Genomic DNA, 20,349 nt, shown 5'->3' with positions numbered 1-20,349 from the left:
TTTTATTCTTACTTGCCTATGTAAATCCTACTTGGACTGGAAGTCAAGCACCATTGAATTAAGGGCATTCTTGCATAGATACTCTCAATTGTCTTAAAAAAAGGAACTTATTCTTGTTCAGAAGACATTATCTGCAGAACTATTTTACAATTTAATTCTTAAAATGGACTCAATTCAGACTCCAGAAGCAGGTGCCATTTCGCAATTTGGTAAGCCACTTCCTGCAGCATTCAGGTCTTCTCCTTCTAGACATTCTTGGTGTTACAACTGCCATGAAATTTCTCAATACTTCAAATAGGAAACTGTTCTTCAGAACAATCCTACTGCCAACTTAACAACTGAGTCCAGGAATACTGACCAAAACTATGCAAAAACAACATACACATGTTAGAATATATACATTTTAGGCTTTATGGTCTGGGAATATCAGTGGAAAAATAAACAAAGCACATTTTTGAGCAGACATAGCATTTCTGAAGCAGAGCCCCCTATCTGCATAAGAACAAGGAGTGAATTCACATACTCTCACAAAGAATAGGGCACAAAACATCATGTATTTCCGTAGCAAGCCCATTTTCTTGAGGCAGCTTGAGGGACTCAGCTTGAAAAAGCAAGAGGTTATATTCCTCCAATCTAGCCAGTACCTGCATTCAAAATTTTCAAGATTCAAAATAGCTGGATTCAAAAAGAAGATTGCACACTCACTTGTAATATCCATTCCAGCACTTCAGAGACCTCAGCACCAATTATTTGGGGGCAACATCAGATCCTGTGCCACAAACATACTTGCAGGTAAAAGAAAACCATACCAAAAATGTTATTCTTTATGAATTATTTTAATGAACCAAATATGAAGTGACAAACACAGGTCAAGGAAAATAACACAAAGCCAGCCCCACCAGCTGCTGACAGAAGATAAAGATACAAGAATAGTTGAGGGCAAAGAAGAAAGTATAGTGAGAGATAGTCATTCTTGCCAAGAATATCAACCAAATAACCAAATCACATAATAGTTTAAATTTCAAGTCCAGTGCTTAAACGAGGTCTCTGTTTCTTTTCTTAACACGGTGAGTATACAGAACAATAGGGAATGGGCTATCCCTGAATTTGTGGCAACAGCTCCTATAGAGCATATTCCAGATTTCTCCAATTACTGGGGGATAAAGGTGGCTAAAAAGAGAAGCAGAGAAAGTGAGGACCCTTTCTGAGACCAGCCAGGTCTCAGAAATGGAATGTGCTTTCTAGAGCCCAGAATCTTTGGCATAGGTTCCTCTTCAATGTCTGTGTGAGGGCTTTAGTCCCATGACTGTGAAGGTTGCTGCAGTCAGTTTCTCATACACCAGAAACATAAGAGCAGCAGTAAGGACTGTCTGCAGGAGCTTTGCTTCAAGGCCTTTGTAGAGTCCCACTATTCCAAAACGCCTAAGGAGGAGAAAAAAACAAACAGGGAAACAAGCATGAATAGCTTTCTGTAAGTCAATCAGTACACTACAAAGAATCAATATCACAAGTTAATGACCATCTGTAGGAATCTTAAACCCATTATTGACCTTAAGCCAGCTATGTTAGTAATATTTTAAAGAAAAAATTCTGAAGAAATTTAAGGTCTTTTGTGCAAGAAACCGGCTTCTTTTCAAGTTGAGAGATGAAATGAATTAATATCCATGTGTATCCTTGATGTCACTTACTGTACAGACATTTAGGAGAATCTGGGTTTATGGGCTTACTCTACAATATATTACAAAAACCAGGTTGACTCAAATGTCAAGTTTAAAGGAGGCAAAAGGAAACAAAATCCAGACCCAGAAACAGTTTCACAACCTCTCTATCATGGGAGGAGAAATAAAATGGGAAAGCTCACCTCACTCTCTGTTGAAGAAGGTAAAGAACATTTCTAAGACTGCCCAGTGTTCGGTTCTCTGGGTTCAACCTGTGACGTCCAAACTGAAAAAAAGGAAGAGTATTTTGCTGTACTGTTTCCTCACTGGGCTTGGCAGAGAACATCATACATGCATGAAATCTGGAGAGCCTACCCTACTTTAAACCTCTTTAAAACATTTTCCACATTACATAATTACCAGCAGAGAACAGAGGCCAAAGCTCACACTGCAAACATTAAAACTGTACATACTACTGTAATTTAGTTTTGTTTTAAAATGGATTCTAACAAATATTTCCTGTCTTTCAGTTGCTCTGGAGGAAGCAGTTTTCAAGATCTCAATAGCAAAATTTGCAGAGTCTTAGTAGGGATATGACACTCAAAGCAAGTTCTTTCTGGCTTTCTCAGCTTTGACTTCACAAAGATTCAGACCCTCACACACCTGCAAATCATTACTACATTGAGATTGCATTGTCAAACACACAATTCATCTGCCCAGCAATGGTCTTGGAGCACTTATGTGTGAACTGCTGTGGAAGAATTCAAAATTGTTTCATCTACCTACCTGACATAAACAATATTTCTTTTTTACTCACGACACTTGCTTATGCCCAAGCTGGTATTCAGTAGGCATGATAGTTGCTGCTGTAGAATTAAACTAGCAATTTCAGCAACTCCTTTTCAAGCATTCATTGATACTTTAATCTGATACAGGTTGACAGTACTGCCAGCAAGCTGCAGGTATGAATTATTAATATACAAGAGTTGGTACACTTGTATTTGTACCAGCACAGCCTAATAGCTTTTGAAGATTGTATTAAGCTTCTGTGCTAAGAACAGTGAACTTGAGTAACTGCATGTTGGAAGAGTTTTTTCCCAGAACATGTTGAGGCAACTGCTATTTCTTATGTGTAAGAAATTACCATTGACAGTAGGTAAAGTATGCCAGCTGATTTAGGCAGCAGAAATTTTAAGAGAATGCTAGGATGATACAGGTTCCTTTACTATGTGTTTTAATAACTTGGGTGGAAACAGCAGCATGAGAACGCTAGTGGAAATCTCCTGTTATTAGGTAAATATAGATTCAAAATCCACAATGTTTTCATCAGCAACTACCCATTTGATATTGACAAATCAGTGTTAAGAACTATTGTCACAGACTCAGACACACTCCCCAGAAATTGCTAACTAGGTTCCAAGTTACAGTGTCAGTCACTGCCCACATTACACACAGGCTTCCACACTACACCACCATTAGGTGCCTCATTCTCCTTTTTAATCCACCACTGGACAATTTTTGTACTACAAAGGGTCATAAGAGAGAAGAAAATCACTAACTTTTCACTAGGATGTTAACACTTCAGTGTTTACTGCAGAAGACTTCCCAAAGGGATTAGCATTCTCTATGACAGAGAAAAAAAGACTTCCATTTTAAAGAGAACTTTTTCTTCTGGGATCACTGAGAACATTAATGGTATTGCTGTACCATTTAATTGGCAAATTTAATTTATCTGCTCTTTACTGACACACAGGCCAAAGAACAGTTTCACTGCATAATGAGTAACACCAGTGTCACATAGTTTTAATGACTGGGAGAAGGGATACCAATGGCAAAGCTGTAAGCTGCTACCACTGTCAATTACACAGGATAACTGTTCATTATATGACAGTAAGAAGAGAACTGTGCCAAAGAGTTGAAAGCAAAGGTGTAGAGACTTTATTACAAAGATCACCAATAAGTTCTAAAAAAGAGTAAGTTTCTAAAGGTTTAAGGTTAAAAAGAAAAGAAAAAGTTCTCTACTAGTTTGATGACAGAACTTAGTTACAATGTGTAAGTTTATATGAATTATATTGAGCTTGTATTAGTTTGTGTGCAAATCGGCTAAGATTGTTTTAAAAAAAACCTCCAACTTTTTTTTTTAATGCAGAATATTAGTTCTGAAAATACTAAGCCTTTACTCATAACCTTCTTTTTTAACATCACTTAGTGTGAGTGACAAAAACTTCATCAACTAGAACCATGCCAACTTTAGATTAGAAAACACATCACAAAATATAGCAAGTCTGAACTGGACAGCACAGATGTCACAGACATACATCTCTTCTGTCCTCAACAGATGTGTTCAGGGCTCCTGGCTATTCTTTCATAGAGCAAAGAGACAGACATCACCCCTAGTCACTGCAGAACTAGAGACAGGATCCTTGTGCTCCCTATCATCACAGAGAGAGGATGGACTGGCAACGGATTTTTTTTTTCTTTTTACACTGTCATTAAAAGTCAGAAGAATTTTGTTCAAAAAGCTAAATGGAGACAGAAAAAACATGAAGCCTCAAGACAGTAACCACTTGTCTAGGAAACATGGAAAGGAATGAGGGCTGAAGCTGTTCTGTGGCTGCTGCACTGCTGTGCAATGCTCAGGCTAAAACAGAGCACTCCAACTTTCCTTCCAGCTCTCCTTCACACCAGGAGGAAACAGGAGCATCACAAATTAAAAACAGACTGATGTTGCAACTTATCCAAACAGAGCTATTTTTGCTTAAATGTTTTCCTGTATCTGCCACTCCAGTAACAGAAGTCTGTATTATTAGTTTAGCTACTACTAAGATGTGTCCAGGCTGTTAAAACAGGATAAGGCTTTGAAAGAAAGCACCAGTTCAGCTGATCAAAAATTCTGAAAACTTCAGAAAAGATGACTGCTGATAAAAATTACACCATAAGTATATTCAAATCCTCTTGCTTTGAAACATAGCATCCTAATTACCTTTTTATAGGTTATGAAAAATCAAGATACATTTATTACACTCTAATTAGAGAGTTAGAAATTATTACAAAACTTGCTTGAAAATTACTTTTTCCAGATGAACAATTAACATGAAAACTCCCTTATTAGAAAGGTCTGAAAAGTGATACTCTTAGCATGGAAGGCTTGTTTTCAGTAATTCAACTCAATCTCCAAATTTGTCCAAGTTTTAGAACATACACAATAGCTTTACTGTAGAGGCAAGTTAAGGCTCCTCCTTACTTAGGAAAATATATTTCATGTAGGAAACACTTATTAATATTTAACTGCTACAGAGTTTAAAACACACAAATTAAAGTACAATATGCTTACACATGGCCAGGTCTCCTTCCCTCCTAACTCCCCAGTATGGTCTTGTGTCAATATTACAACAACATTGGTACACTCTGAAAGCAGCAGCATTATCCAGCCTATGTACAAATTGCAAGTCAGAATAAATGCAAGTGTTTCCATTACCACTACAATTAGCCTACATGGCCAGGCAAGTGGCTAAAGATATTATTTATGAGGGAGCTCAGCTTCCCCTGATGAATCACATTCTGGACACTGACAAGGTCAGACCATCATCTCAACAACAAAACCTATGAATAGAACTCTTTTTTTTTTTTTAAATTACCATAGGTCATCTGGAAACAGACTGGTTTTAGAAGATTTAATTTTAACTTCCCACTTGACACATTTTCCATTTATATTCCAAGAAGTAAATGTACATTTTTGTAGTGCCTAAAAGCAGTACAATGCATCAGTTTCTGTGGGACACTATACCAATACAATACACTGGCAATCCTATCAGCAATTTCAAACAAATGTGCACCAGTATATCAAGCTCAGTCAAAACCAAAGAGGAAAGCCATTCTAATCAGTGACCTGCACTGGGAAAAATGCCTCCCAAAACAATGGGTCCATTAACACAAATAAAAACAAGCCATGTGAACAAGGCTTGCATGATACAGACCAAGTTAGAGACAGAGTAGCCACGAAATGAAATGATGACTTACCCGCAGAATTGACTGTACTGTCTGCAGAGGATAAGTGAGGGTGGTGGCAACTGCTTTGGCTACTGCACCAATGACAAAAGCATCCAAAGATGTGAGCTGGTCAATAGATTAAGAACAAATTTACTTTCACATAGTACCAAAACAGACAATTACCCATTTGTACTTGGGGATTCTGTACTGGTACCTGCTACCAGATTATCTAAGGATTTTTGGCATGAAGATTTCATGAAATCTCAGGGTCTTCTCATTTTAAAGAGTTGGTTATGGTTCAACTAACTTACTTTCCCACATCTTAAGTTTATTTGTAAATTCTACCTGTTTTTGCATTTCTCAATATAACTAGACTACTGTTGATAGAAGGCCATACAATTAGACCCCTTCAAAGCACCAAAAGTAGACAAAAGATAAGGAAGTATCATTTATAATACCAATAAGCATCAATAAGCATCTCAGTTTTTGCAACAGTGAAACAAAAAAGTCATTCAGTGCTTGTGAAAAGGTGACAGAAAAAGATTCCTTGAACATCACTCTGTATTCCTGAGACATAACCACTACACTCCCAGGCAGAATTTTAGTCTTGATGCCATAGGCTAAAAATCTCATCCCCTTTGAGTTAAGAACCCCTGCTGAAGCCCAACCTCAGCTCCAAAGCTGCGGGATGCACCAAATACATTGTTACAGCCTATGCTGATTACAGTGCATCTCAGTCTTACAGTGAGAATTAATCACTGAACATAAGTAGATGCCCATATCAAAACATGCTCAAAATATATTCTAAAATATATTGATTGCAATCAAAAATACACTTACACATGCACATTTTCAAAAAGGTCAACCTGATATATTTAGGACTACCAGGAAACGACCAAATAGGAAGAAAAATGTTTTTCAAAATAAAAATTACTATTCCTAGCTGGAAAAAAAAATATATCCCCTCTTCACTGACCATGGACAAAGAAATGCCCTAATTTAAGGTGGAACTAAGTAACTTAAAAGAAACACAAGAAATAAATACATAAATGTTATTAGCCAACAAGAACTATACAGATGGAAGCTAAGCTCATCACTCAAAAAATGTGCATAATGTAACATAGTAGATCCATCAGGTACAAATGGGGTGCTACAGCTGCAGTATTAACTAAAGAGTAAAAAACCCAAGCCTCATTGATGATGTAAAATCTCATGTAAAAATAATCTCACTATGTCTTGGGGAAAAAAAAGATGGCTTGGTAACATACTGGTATAGCCTAACATTTTAAAATAACAAATTAACAGCAAAGCATCTTAAAGATATATTACATTATGAATTATCTGAAAATGTAATACAAATGCTTTCCAGTTTGCTGGAACATAAAAAGAACATGATTTCAGCTGAGATTCTATATCTGATATAGACAAGGAAAAAGAATAAGGAAAAAGAAGAGCAGTATAAAGCAGGGACAGAAAAGCAACTGCATTTCTATTTAGAAAATCAGGAAGGAATGGTTGCAATGCTACTGCAACATTTAATTCTAGTGTCCATCCCTAGAAAAATTACATTGAAAAATTGAGGTCTTCAAGGAAAAAAAAGGGTTATTATTTACTGCAAAAAGGGTTAAAAGCAGACTTCAAAACAGTCACTATGTAAATACTTATAAAAGATACATTAGAATTGAAATCTCTACTTTTAATCAAGACTTGTGAACATATGCAAGGAATGTGGACAAGAGGTTCAGTTCTATTTTTACAGGTAGAAGAATTAATTACAGGAATCGCTTCCCTAGGGACATGAAAGATTCCCCTCTCATTTCATGATGCTGAACACTTTTTAGACACACTAATTCCAAAAATCACTTGAAAATACTAGAACCAAAACCAAACCCATATTCTGAATTTGTTCAAATGATGCATATCAAAAAACCTGTCTTGTAACAGAGCATGTTCAACATCTGGCCTCAAAACATACTCACTTGCAGCTGCTTTTTCAACAGCTTTCGTTTAAAGCCTTCATAAAACATAAACTGTATGGCAGGATTGAAGACCAGCAGCAAGGAGGGGAAAGTACCATTCCACAGAGCTAAGACTCCTTCATCTCTGACTATTTGATGAAAGGCATCTGAGACAAAAGGTGAGGAAAAAATCATCAATATTTTGAGTACAAAACTCTGAATATAAAAGATATAAGAAGTTACTCTTAAAGCCTAATATTCGAAGTCCTTTATGCAAGCATTTTTAATTAAATTTCCATTTTAATCCAGAAGTTTAGAGAAAGGTAGTGACAAAGGAGGATCTTATTTGCATCACCATTAACATAAACAAAACTAATCATTTGCTCAGGCAGCACCCCCCCTTTTTTTTTACAAGTGTGGCATCCACATCAAGGTCTTCCAAACCTTCTTCAAAGTAACAGTAATGTTATTTGGTTGGTTTTAAAAGAAGGACAGCCTGAACATGTGAGTAATTAAGAGATTAAGGTGAGTGAAGTTTAATTTTCAGACTGTCCAAACTCAGACTCCCAGCTACCACTTCATGGGGCTCACTATTGCTCCATTATCTGTATGATAACACATCTGCCCCTGCAACAGGTATTTTAGTTACATGAGTGCACACTGCAAACTCTTAATTACCATCACAAATAGCCAAGTCCAGTTTCCTGTAAAACTCAATGACTGCAAAGTGACAGAGTAGCATAGAGATTACAGGGTGAAATCAGTTACATGAATGAAAGTCTTCAAAGTCCTTGATACATTTCATTTCATGAACTTCTCTTCGATTGAAGACAACAACAGGTGCTTACCTATTATGCCTCTGTAATTGGTTGGTACAATGTCTTCATTTCTGAATTTTGCTCCCTGCAGCTTCAGGCGTGTGTTCACTACCCAGAGAGGGGTGGTCAGGAGTACATTCACCACTCCTAACACAAAACAGCACAAAGAAAATCAGCATGAAACAGAAGGTTTGAAATGTTTTCTTATCCCCTTTTCTCCCCCTGATTCATATGCTACTGAATTTTCTGGTAGGAAGAGGGAATAAAACCAACAAAGCATATGGGAAAAGTAAATAATTCATACCCTAATTCCTAAGCCTTTGTTCCAAAATATATGGAATTTTACCACAGATATATAGGCAGCTTAAAAATTTCCTTCCTTACTTACACCAGCTATTCAGTCATTATAGCTATACTGAAAGTATAAGAAACTACCAACTACTCCCCAACCCCCAAAAAAACCCCAAAGCCAGGGGTCTTTTTACAGGTTTTTGTTTGTTTGTTTTTGTTTTGGTTTTTTGGGTTTTTTAAAATTAGCTTGATTCTATGCATTTGCATGAGCAAAAGTCCCAGAAGAGTATCACTAGCAAACACAAAGCCCACAGTGGTAACTTTTCACACTGGGTGTGCTAGAAAGTCACAAATGTTATCATCCTGTCAAAGAAGGCACTGCAGCATTCACAGAAGAGGACAGAATAAAAAAGAGCATATGGTAGCACTGGACCTGCATATATCTAGGAACTTCCTGTCACTTTCAGGTGACAACCCAAAACCATGTCTGGAAACTGACACCCAAATGCTTACATTAAAATCTCTTACTGTAATTAAAATTAATTCAGAATTGGCATATATCTTTTCCTCTGGAAAAAACCCAACTATCACCTCTACCTCTCCCTGCCACTTTAGCATCTTAGTGCTGATGCTTAGATACATGGTAAGCACCACATCAGACACAAATATCATCCTAAGCCACAAGAGCACTGTGCTTTGTGCCAGAATTCACAACAGGCATGGTTTATGCAACTCCTTAGGAGGCGGGGATGACACAGAGGAGCAATCAGAAAGAAGCAGGTCTGCATACAGTGGGAGGGGTCAGCACTTAGTGTGGCCTCCAAAGGACTTCATAAAGAAAATCATTAGATAGAACATACCAAAAATACATTCTTGACAAAATGGAGATTTTAAAGTATTACCTGCAACAACCCCAAGCACCAAGTCTTTTCCAGTGGTTGAATGCTGACCTTTGACCCAGAGGGCTTTAAGACTATTAAATGTATAAAAATAAACAAAATTGGAGCAGCAAAGGCTGGAGATAACAGGAAACCATCCTCTATATGGTGCCAACCTAATGGAGAGCAAAAGGTCACAGTAAGAATCAGTGAAGTATTTATGTGATCTGGCTGATTTTATGTGTTGGTGGAGGATCCCAGAGATCAATGCTGTAGACTACAGGAAGTACTACCTAGATATGTCTTTATCAGCAATGGTAACAAACCATACTTTTTTTCCTTACTCAGGAGTTAAGTATCTGGATTCTCACACAAAATTTAAAAATTGAACATTAGTTACTGAAATTCATATACTCCTCCTAAGAGAGTTTGGCAAAGGATGCAACCTGGGGACAGAAGCTACACAGGTGGGAAGAATTTCTAACAAATGCCTTACTGTAAAATCTAGGGCAAATCAGTCAGGTAAGTAAGAAAAAGACATTACCTAGGTAAATTTAACTAGATTAATCACAGACAAAAAGCTGAATTATCATCTAAACCTTGATTTAGGAATGTCTTGATTTAGGAATGATTTCATAACATCCACCTAACAAATCTCCCTTCTCTGACAGGCCTGATGATCCTGTAAAACAGGGACACTTCAACAGCTGTCCCACATTCCCAACATGTTCTACAACACATCAAAAAAAGATAATGATACACACCTTCACTGGAATTGCACAGAACAGGTAGAGAGCTGGTATCATGTTAAAAGCATAAAAAATTACCCCAACAGCAGTAACTATGGAGGCTCTTTAGAATTCATTAAATACTGGGAGTATGTAGAATTTAAGGATCTCCAATAAGACTGTAAAAGATGCAAGGCTAGTAAACACCTTATCTGACTTTTCTTAAAATGTAAATGCTACTTTTTCATCTCAAATCCATTGAGTGCTCCTCCCTCCCATGGAGCTGGGAATACATCTTATTGTTACAACTGCTTCTGAAGTTACAGGCTTAGCTAACCATACAGTTACAAATTAACTGACTATGCAGTTATTCATAACCCAAATTAAAACAATTTCTATATTACCTATCTCTTCTATGCTGGAAAAGAGAGAGAGAAACATCTTCTAGGGTTTATGTCCTCTTACTGAGTGTTAGTTTGGGCTTGGTTGATTTATTAAGAATGACTTCTGATGATTTTCAAATGAAACATCTTGTAGTATAAAACATGAAACTAAAACAAAACTCGTGAGTTTATTTTAATGACTTAAGTTTATTTTAATGACTTTAAACTTAATGACTTAAGTTTATTTTAATGACTTAAGCATCCATGATTCACTGCAATCTTGAGAAAAACTTGGTGTACACTAGTGAACACCTTTCAGATCACTTAGAAAGAATGGAAGTGCAGGGAAGAAGTTGTTTGATAAACTTCTGCAGCAAGTCCTTTAGCTCAGCCTATTTGCTTTATCTAGATGAGAGAAGCAGTCTCACAAAGTATGGCAATGAGACAAGACTCTACAAGCTAATGTGAACAAGATGTTTATGATCTTACATCATATTTCAGATTTGTTGTTGTTTGGACTTTTTTTTGTTACTTCAGACACTTCTCTAAATTAGTACCATGGCTTTGCCAGGCCTTTCCAGTACCTTTGGAAGAAGCAATGTTCCTCTCCTGCCAGAGCTACTGATTTTTCTCTTTCACAGGCAAAGTAGGATGACCACTTTTGCAGTCTTTTCCCCTCAGCTAATTACATCATTTTTCTTTTTTAACTTTTAACTTTAACTTCTTTTTTTTTAACATTTACTTTTTTAACTTCCTTTTTTTTTTTTTAATTGAAGTTTACTTGCCACCCTCATGTGACAGAGGTAATGTGGGAACGTGAACAAGAGAGATCAGCTGGCAGAAAACTCCTCATGCATACATCTGCCCAAGTTCAAAGGTGACACAGCATTATGGGCCAAGTTAAACTTTTTTCAGCTTTAATGTCCTGGAAGCACTCATCTACTTAGGAGTTCCAGGGATTCCGTACAGAAAATACTTCTAACAAGGACAGACATAAAACTGTTTTTCCCAGCCAGCTCAGCTCAGACTATGACAAATACTAAAGCACAGCACAGCTGAAAGTTAACTCCTTTTAGACAGATGTTGAATCCCACCAGCATAAAGTGTGATATGTTTACTTCTACATGCTTAGGAGAAAATAAAAACTTTCCAAATGGGAAACATGTCTCAGTTCTCTTGAAAGTAGCTCAGTTATCCAGGAGTTTCATCTTGATTATTGAGAAATGGACACACCCAAGAATCCAGGCAGACAAAGCTGGCTGATCAGGTATATGAAGGTACATTTGCATTTCTGAGGAGGCACAGCTACCTCACTAATGAAGGCACAGTTACATCACTGAACAGATCAATTGCATAAGGTGCTCAAGAAAGTTAATCCTAGTTAGCTAAAGATGAACACATAAGATTATGCAAGTCATATCACACTTATGTGAAGACATTTCAATTTGGAATAAAAATCTGTCCACATAGATACAGGCTAAGTGTTCCACTAAAAAAGCATATTCAAATGAGTTTTAGAGCTTATCTCCATGAAGACAAACAGAAAATCAGTAGCTACTCACAGGCCTTCTTCTTTGATTATTTCCAAAAGGACGGCCGGTGTTGTCTTTGACTTCCGCTTCTCATCAACTGGAAAGCAAAACAATCAGACTTTTAGATTATTCAAATTTTTAGCACTCTTTTTCAAGTCCTTATCCTTGCAATTCTGAATATACCCTACAAGCACGTGTTTCTTCTTCTTCATAAAGGATAGAAATACCCTATTTCTCCTTATTTTCATTTGCTAGGTAAGGCTATTTCTTTTTTTATTCTTCCTCAGACTGACAGGTTCTGTTGTGCTCCAGAGTATCTATAATCACCAGTTCCTAATAGGTGTGACATGAACTAAAAGTACATTCCCCTTAGGGAGAGAGCTAGAATTGGGCCTGCCTAACTGCTCTCAAAATTATTCCTTGGACAGCAGACTAGCACCAGTAGCAGAGCAATCTCCTACAGCTCATCTGCAAGCAGCTAAGCCTTAGCCAGGCAGTCTCTTCCCGCACTGAAAGCTATTCATTTCTCAACCACATACTTCTGACAGCCTGGCTAATAATCTGCCTCCAGCTCTTAACAGAGCTTTAGCCATAGTTCTAAAATGCTTGCTGAGTCTGTGACTTTAGATTAGAAGACAGAGTGTCAGAAAACAGTTCATATTCCAGATGCATTTCTGTAAACATTAGATATTCCTAATCCCAATTCTAACCCTGGCTTTTCTCTTTAAACCACCCTCTGAATAATTCTAGACTTGTTTTTCATTATATTGCCCCTGCATTTTGAAGTGTTCTCAGCAGCCAAAAACAATACCACACAAATATAATCCTATGAAATCTTGCATCTTTGTTTTTGTCTTTGGTCTTTGATAATCATTTAAAAGTCATACAGCACACAGCCTTTTCAGCTAATTAAAAGGTTGCCCAACTTTCAAAAGGAAGAATTACCTTTAGCTGGAAAAACAATGTTACTGTGACACAAGTAAGACTCCTGTTCATGTAGACCATCCCCACTACAACCACCCTTACAAGTGCCCAGGCCAAGATGAACAGAAATGCCATTGCACAAAGAAACTAGATTTTGACACTTACCCTGAAGTCTAAGTCTAGCTGTATCCAAAGGAAAAAATACAGTCATTGCAGTCATACTGCCCTGAAAAACAAAATAAACTGGCTGCATAGTGTATCAATTGCCTATACAGAGCCTGTAAGACTCTTCATAACCCTTCACTTCTTGCCCACAAGTCAGTCTGATTAGTAAGTTTAAAAAGGGGATAAACTCCACACATAACACATTTTTTGTCCCATACTTACAAATGAGGGTTATTTTTCTCTTGCATTAGATCAAGCTAAAATTAAAACCATAAAAAGCTTTTTGTCAAAAGGGAAAGTTTTTGAAGCCCGGAAGTTGATCTAGTGGCATCAGAAAATAAACATTGAACTTTCTCTACCTCCTATTAGCCTCAAAATGCCCTGTTTTCCATGCATCAGGTGGCTGCTAAAGCTGCGGCACCTCTTCTATTAGCAGTCATGCAAACTGTTCAAATATTGGGAAGGCCTGGAATACAGCAAGTCACTCAATGCTGCATTTTAAACTACAATGCACAGTGTGACTTGAGCTTTTCTACAGCTGTCTTATGCCATACATTTAAGTGAACTTTGCCTCTGGAAGTACTCCAGCTCCTCAGCAGGCTGCTTGGACCTAGCTCTCTAACCAGCAACAGAGGATCAATTTTCTGGTAGTGTTTCCACACTGAAACAATTCTGGGTTGAAGTCTTAACCAGACTTCAGTTTCTCCAATTTTTTTAACACTAGGTAGCAGATGTAAGACTTGGCCACAATTACCTGGTTATTTTAACCCATTTCCTTTGGGCTCTTGCCAAAACAGTTCATTCTGCTCTCGCATGTACTAGTCCTGTGTTGTATCATTCTCATCTACCATGTACCCAGTTTTTCCCAGCTGGAGAGCAAGTAGATTAATGAACCCATCTGACTGAGTATTTCTAAAAAGTATATCTCAGTTAGAAGGTTAGTGCCAGCACAAAAAAAAAGTGCCAGAAAGAGCCATAATGCTCCTCCTAATGGGAGCTGCATTACTGCAGTTTTGAAGACAACCTCAAAACGCAGTTACACCTACGCACAGAGCAAGACTGCACAGTCACTACAACTTCCAGCCTTCCCCTGCTTCCATCCTCCCAAAGTGAGATTTATCCTGGATCCTAGTCTCAATGCAATGCATCATGCAGCAACACACACACACACTTGCACTCAAAATTAGAAACTGGAAAGGAGGAAACAGTTGGGGAGTGTCACAGAGGACACAATGGATGTGTTGCCAGAAGACACAGAATAGTCTATTTCAGATAGAAAGGATCTGCAATGATCACCTAGTCCTGCTGCCCCCACCCCACTTCAGGGCTGACCAAAAGCTAAAGCATGTTAAGTGCATTTACCAAATGCCTCTTAAACACTGCCAGGCATGGGGCACTGACCACCCCTCTCAGCAGCCTGTTCCAGTGCTTGACTGCCAAACTGGCTTAAAACTTAAATGGAACTATAGTTCAAGAGAATGTCATGAGACAACTAAATTGACCAAACGGATCATGGCACATAAAAAACAATTTGTACCCTCTCCCCTTCTTTTGCTAAATTGAGGGAAATAGAAAAGCCAAGTTACTTTTCTCCTAGTTTTGGAACAACTCAACTACATGATGAGGAGGCTGCCAGAAGCATCATAGGGAAGAGAAGGGAATTCATGGCTAGAAGAAAGGTGAAGAGGGATAATCAGGACCAGTCCTTTCCCCAACAACAGAAGCTCTCAAGAGGGACTTGCTAATCTGCATTGAGACCAGCAGGTAAAATGATACTAGCGAGTGCAGAACAGATGCTGCCATGTATTAGCCTGCACTGCTGGAAGGGTGAGGCTTCACTGTCAGCCTTCCCACCACCGCCCTGTCAGCAGTGGATCTTGGTAGTTTGCCAAGTCACATTACCACTGAATAATCACAAGGACAGGTACAGGCTGGTCCGTGTAATCCCAGCTCTTGGTCAACTGTATTTGCACCCCTGCCTCCTCCAATCTGGTGGCATAACTTTCTGGGCACTACACAACGATGCAGACACAGAAACTAGTCTGGCTGAAAACCAACTTTTTCCACTGGGCTACTTCTTCAGTCACATCAGCTCACTGGCCAGTCACAGCACCCAATAAACAACTGTGCAGTAGCCAAGAGGTGGCCAGAATAAATGGCCTGGGGTGACTGCTGCCAAAAAGACGTGTGCAGGACCACAGCCTGAAGCTTAGATTTATAAAAAAATAGTAAAAACAAAAAATGTGAAACACACAAAAATGTTTAACTGCTGTTTTTCAGCCACCATTCACCCAATGAAGCAGCCTGACTGCTCTATAATACTCCCATAAAATTCTCACCCCTATAGCTTTTGCAACAGGAAGATTATATTGTAGCTACATGCAGAGTTAAAGAATACTTCGGTAATTCAATTAAAGTTCACAGGAAATCAAGCACCTTTTTGTGTTGGGTATTTTTTTACTGTTCACAAAACTATTCCTTCATCTCAAATTTGTCTAGGTTGTCTAGAAAGTATATCAGCTTTCAGTATATTAGAATACAAACAAAAGTTATCGTGTTGTAGTCTGACATGTGCTTCTGATGCGTTAGCTCAACACAGTTCTGAGTCTCTGGCTGGATTTATAAGCTTGGTTCACACCACAAACTTTGTCCAGGGGCACAGCCTGACTACAGCAATCTGTATTTGAAGGAAGAAGCTAACAGCAAGGTCTAGAAAGTATCACTGACTTCTGTAGAAGCCAGCAAAAGGAAAATGGGTAGTATTTCAATAATGAGATCATTTGAGAAAGCTCCAGTTTTTGAAAGAGGAAACAAAATCCCCACTTGCCTTTGATGTTTAAGTAAGCAGACTTAAAACAATTTAAAGAGCAGGAAAAAAATCTTGTGTTTATTTATAATAAAACAAAAACATCCCTTAGAGGCTTGTTTTTCCTTTTAGAATCAGCGTTTATAACAGAATCACTGAATTGTCAGGGTTGGAAGGAGCCCCTGGAGATGACCCAGTCTAACTCCACCCCCCCCCCCACCAAAGCAGTGTCACCCAGAGCAGGTGACACAGTAATGCATCCAGGTGGGCTCTGAATGTCCCCAGAGAGAGAGACTTCATGACCTCCCTGGGCAGCCTGTTCTAGTGTTTGTCGTTCAATAACACTTAGCAACTTTCATCCCACAGGAGACACGAGGAGTTCTTTCTATGCATCAGTATGCCAATCCAACATGCTACGTGCACGAAAATTCTTAATCTGTTGGAAGCAGAAGGCTGAGTCACTTTTTAGAGCTAGCACTCTGAAAAGAAAAATTCAAGGGCTGGGCACACTAGGAAATCTACACAAATTAAATGCGACTTTTTAATTTACAAGCACCACATGAAAAATTAAATTCAGCGATCGACACAAACCTCCTCCGGCTGCACAGTGCCCGCTTTACATTTTGATTAGCGCCTATGCGCTGCCTCACCCTCCGCAGCTCCCTAAGCTCGTATGAGGCCGTGGCAGGAGGACGATGCTAGCTGCAGCTCTCGGATCGCACAGCTGAGGTGCTGCCCCTCTGCCCGAGCTTACATTTTCACCGCTGAAGGGATGCCCAGCTCCGGCTGCGTCAACCCGGCTTTCTGAAGGGCAGCTCCCGCTGGCTCAGAGATGGCTCCGGCTGCTCAGGCCCGGCGGCCGCCTCCAGCCTGGCCGATCCCCGCGCCGCTTCCCCGGCCCGTCCCGGCCGAACAAAGGCTGCCCGCGGCCCGCGCCCCCCGCCAGGCCGGCACGGCCGCTCCGCCCGCCGGGCCCCGGGCCCCCCGCCCGCTCGCTCACCACGGCGCCGGACACGGCGTGCACCAGGCTCTCGTAGGAGGCGACGGAGGACATCGCGGCGGCTCTCGGCTGTGGCTGTGGCTGCTCCGCGCGGCCCGGCGGCCCCCCGGCCGCGGCCAGCTCTGGGCTGCCGCGCGCAGCCCCCGTGCCCGCCATGGCACCCGCCCGGTCACGTGCGCCCACGGCCCCGCCCCGCGCCCGCCCCGGGGCGGGGAACGGCGGAGGAGAGTGGGATCGCCCGGGGGGAATTTCAGGAAAATCCAGCGTCAGGGCACTCGGGAAAGGCGTTCCTGTTCCTTCCTCTGTAACTACGATAGCGCCTTTTCTTTCCACCAGCAGCTTCGCTTCTCTTCGAGAAGAGACCACCAAGAAGGGACCTCATCAGTGGCTGTCAGCATCTGAAGGGAGGGTGGGGAGGGGAGGGATGCAGGCTCTTCTCTTCCCGGTGGTGCCAAGCAATAGGACAAGAGCAATAGGGCAACGGGCAGAAGCTAATGCACATGAAGTTCCACCTGAATATGAGGAAGAATTTCTTTAGTATGCAGTGACCACACACGGGAACAGATTGCTCAGAGAGGTTGTGGAATCTCCCTCACTGAATATGTTAAAGAACACAATCCTGTGCCATATTTAATAGCAATAGGGCCATTATTTCCTCTTTTATAAAATTTTTTTTACCCATTTCACTTGAGAGTCACAGAACAGTCTGAGTTGAAAAGGACTCAGAAGCACAACCCTGGGCTCTGAGATGACATTGCTCAAATGGGGAGGCTGGACCCACTGCGGTCCCTTTCCAACATGACTCCTCTTGGGATTCTGTGATAACCATTCCCAAACATTTAATACAAGCATTTAATTACAACAAGGAAGCAATACTGAACTTCACATTCTGATTCTGCTTTTTGCTAACTGCAGTCCCTTCTACCTACCTAAAGTCTGGTCTCTTCAAAGTAACACTTTTTCAAGACAATAATTTCTTCTTATTCCATGTGGACCCATCGAGTCTGATGCATTTTCAAGCACCAGGGGATCTTTAGCCTGGAGAAAAGGACCTTTGGGAGGATCTTATTGCACTCTACAAGTTAAAGGACATCAAAGGACGTTGTAGCAAGGTGTGGGTTGGCCTCTTCTCCCAGCAAAGAAGCTACAGGAAAGAACAGCCTCAAGCTAGCCAGGGGAGGTTTATACTGGATATAGGAAGAAATTCTTTAATGCAGGCGTTAGCCAGCACTAGAACAGACTGTCCAGGGAAGTGGTTGAGTCACTATCCCCAGAGGAATTTACAAGACATGTAGATATTGCACTTGGGGACATGGTTTAGTGGTGGATGTGGCAGTGCTGGGTTTGTGGTTGGACTCAAACTAAGAGGCCTTTTCCAAACTAAACAATTCTATTATTCTATTTTGTTTACTCCTTTTCCCAGTCTGCAAGCCCTTGCTCCCCCTTTGCTATCATGCTGAGAGCCTGCAGGTGAAGCACACCACTACAAACAGAACATCTCCTGTGGTAGCTGAGGCTGGAGTGAGAAGTCCTAGCAAGACAGCACTAGACCCAGGTAGCTGGCCAAAGCACAGGGGAGCTGAGGCTCACTGCAGTGAGGGCACACAGAGACAAGGCTATCAGACACACAGTTTGGGAAAATATCCTACAGCCTCCTTTTAAACTTTTATGTAGGAGAGGTTCCACATATATGAAGGAGCTGAGGAAATTAAATGAGTTTGGACATGCCCCAATTCAGAACAGCACTTGGGAGATGATCCCCATGTCTGTCCATATCCTGCTGGGTTTTTGCCATTCTCATGTCTTATACTGGTTTCCAGATTCCTTCAAGGTGTTGTCCGTGTTAATAATCACTCCCCTTTTGTTAGTTTCACCTATACTTCAGAAAGACTATAATTAAAGATAGGAATGAATTTTAGCTTTGTATCATGTTACTCCTGGGCTCTTTGGTTTCTATTGTAACTCCATAGTATCTTGTTCTCTCATTCTGAAAGAAATAATAACTTCCTAACTTTTTCTCCATAATTACAATTCCCAGTCCTTCAGCCTCAACTCCCCAGCTGCCTCTTGTTTGAGGTGCAAGAGCTGCTAGTGCTTCCATCTGTGGTAGGAATCACCATACCATCCATTGCTTAAACAAGGACAGGGCAGTTGTAACATTACACTCTTCCCAAGAGTTTCTATCACACAATGCCTTGGGTAAGGCATTCTCTTTTGAGATGTTCCTTCATTAGGTGGCTGTTAACAGACCCCTTGTCTCTACCCTTCTGTGAAAAAATCCCATTATTTTCTCTGAGGGAGGGCAGGTATAAAGAACACAGGCTACTCTACCTAATCCAACTGTTTCAGTTGGAGAAAAATCATTTTCCAGTGCAGTGCTCCAGCACATTCCTGTACTCAGACTTTAGATGCTGATACCAGCAACCGAGGAGACTACAATTCTTTTAGACAACACTGATACCATTGATAGACCACTTTTTTTATTTTTTTATTTATGTAAGATCCCTGTGCTGGTTGCACCTCTTCTAACTGAGTGACAGTACTTTGGTTCACCAAAAGGAGACCTGGCTGAAATCACCCCTGCAATGCAAACCTCGACAATCATCCTAAGCAGTATCTTATCTAGGAACAAAGAGTTCAGGCCTCTCTTATCAGGAGATCAGCACCAGCCTGAGCTCAGACTAGACAGAACTGAAACTGCTACAGCTGCACACCTGCACATACACCAAAAGGGGCTCTGACTACAAGTCAGACATTTTAATCTGGAAAAAAATGTCTGTAGGCCCCATGAACCCACTAGGCTCTCCTGTACAGCAGCAGGCTGCTCAGCAATGATGTCCCCTTCAGACAGGGATGGCTCTTAAGGTTAATGCTCGAGGTTGAAAACCCCCTTACCAAACATCTGAGATCTATAATGAGGAAAGTGACATTTTACATTAAGCCTTAAAGTATACTGTATACTTGCTGCAGCTTTTATAAATCTAGCTATAGCTTAATTATTAGATGTACAGAAAGTAGTAGAGTGTTTGACCAGAGTGTAAATAATTGTTTAAACAATAATTTAAAACATTGTTAAATCACTGTTTAATTACTGTTCAATTATTGCTTAATAACAATTCTATCATCATTCCCTTTTCATTTAGGTGTCAATTAATTATCTTTGATCATCATTTAATCATTAATAAAATGTTTTTACTTACACCCACATTGATACACTC

General features: G+C 40.0%; 1 protein-coding gene across 1 annotated transcript; it reads right to left on the bottom strand.

The window, feature by feature from the left end:
* Window positions 1-817: 817 nt before the first annotated feature.
* SLC25A17 (solute carrier family 25 member 17) lies at window positions 818-17,297 on the bottom strand. Its single transcript, XM_050982643.1, has 9 exons — window positions 17,132-17,297; window positions 13,326-13,386; window positions 12,267-12,333; window positions 9,618-9,769; window positions 8,455-8,571; window positions 7,628-7,773; window positions 5,679-5,774; window positions 1,862-1,944; window positions 818-1,422 (listed from the first exon to the last, which is right to left on the bottom strand). The coding sequence occupies exons 1-9, from the start codon at window positions 17,285-17,287 to the stop codon at window positions 1,275-1,277; spliced, it is 1,026 nt and encodes a 341-aa protein (XP_050838600.1). The 5' UTR covers window positions 17,288-17,297; the 3' UTR covers window positions 818-1,274.
* Window positions 17,298-20,349: the final 3,052 nt, after the last annotated feature.

The sequence above is a fragment of the Serinus canaria genome, chromosome 1A (genome assembly GCF_022539315.1).
Source record: "Serinus canaria isolate serCan28SL12 chromosome 1A, serCan2020, whole genome shotgun sequence".
Taxonomy (NCBI): Eukaryota; Metazoa; Chordata; class Aves; order Passeriformes; family Fringillidae; genus Serinus; species Serinus canaria.
The sequence above is the reverse complement of the archived record's forward strand: the minus strand, read 5'-3'. Positions and strand labels throughout refer to the sequence as shown.

Coding starts and splice junctions, on each gene's coding strand:
- SLC25A17 (XM_050982643.1), bottom strand. CDS start 17,287: ATGGCGGGCACGGGGGCTGCGCGCGGCAGCCCAGAGCTGGCCGCGGCC. Junction 5,775..7,627: donor TGTTGAAAAAGCAGCTGCAA/GTGAGTATGTTT, acceptor TCTATTGACCAG/CTCACATCTTTGGATGCTTT. Junction 1,945..5,678: donor CAGTACAGTCAATTCTGCGG/GTAAGTCATCAT, acceptor CCTTTTTTTCAG/TTTGGACGTCACAGGTTGAA.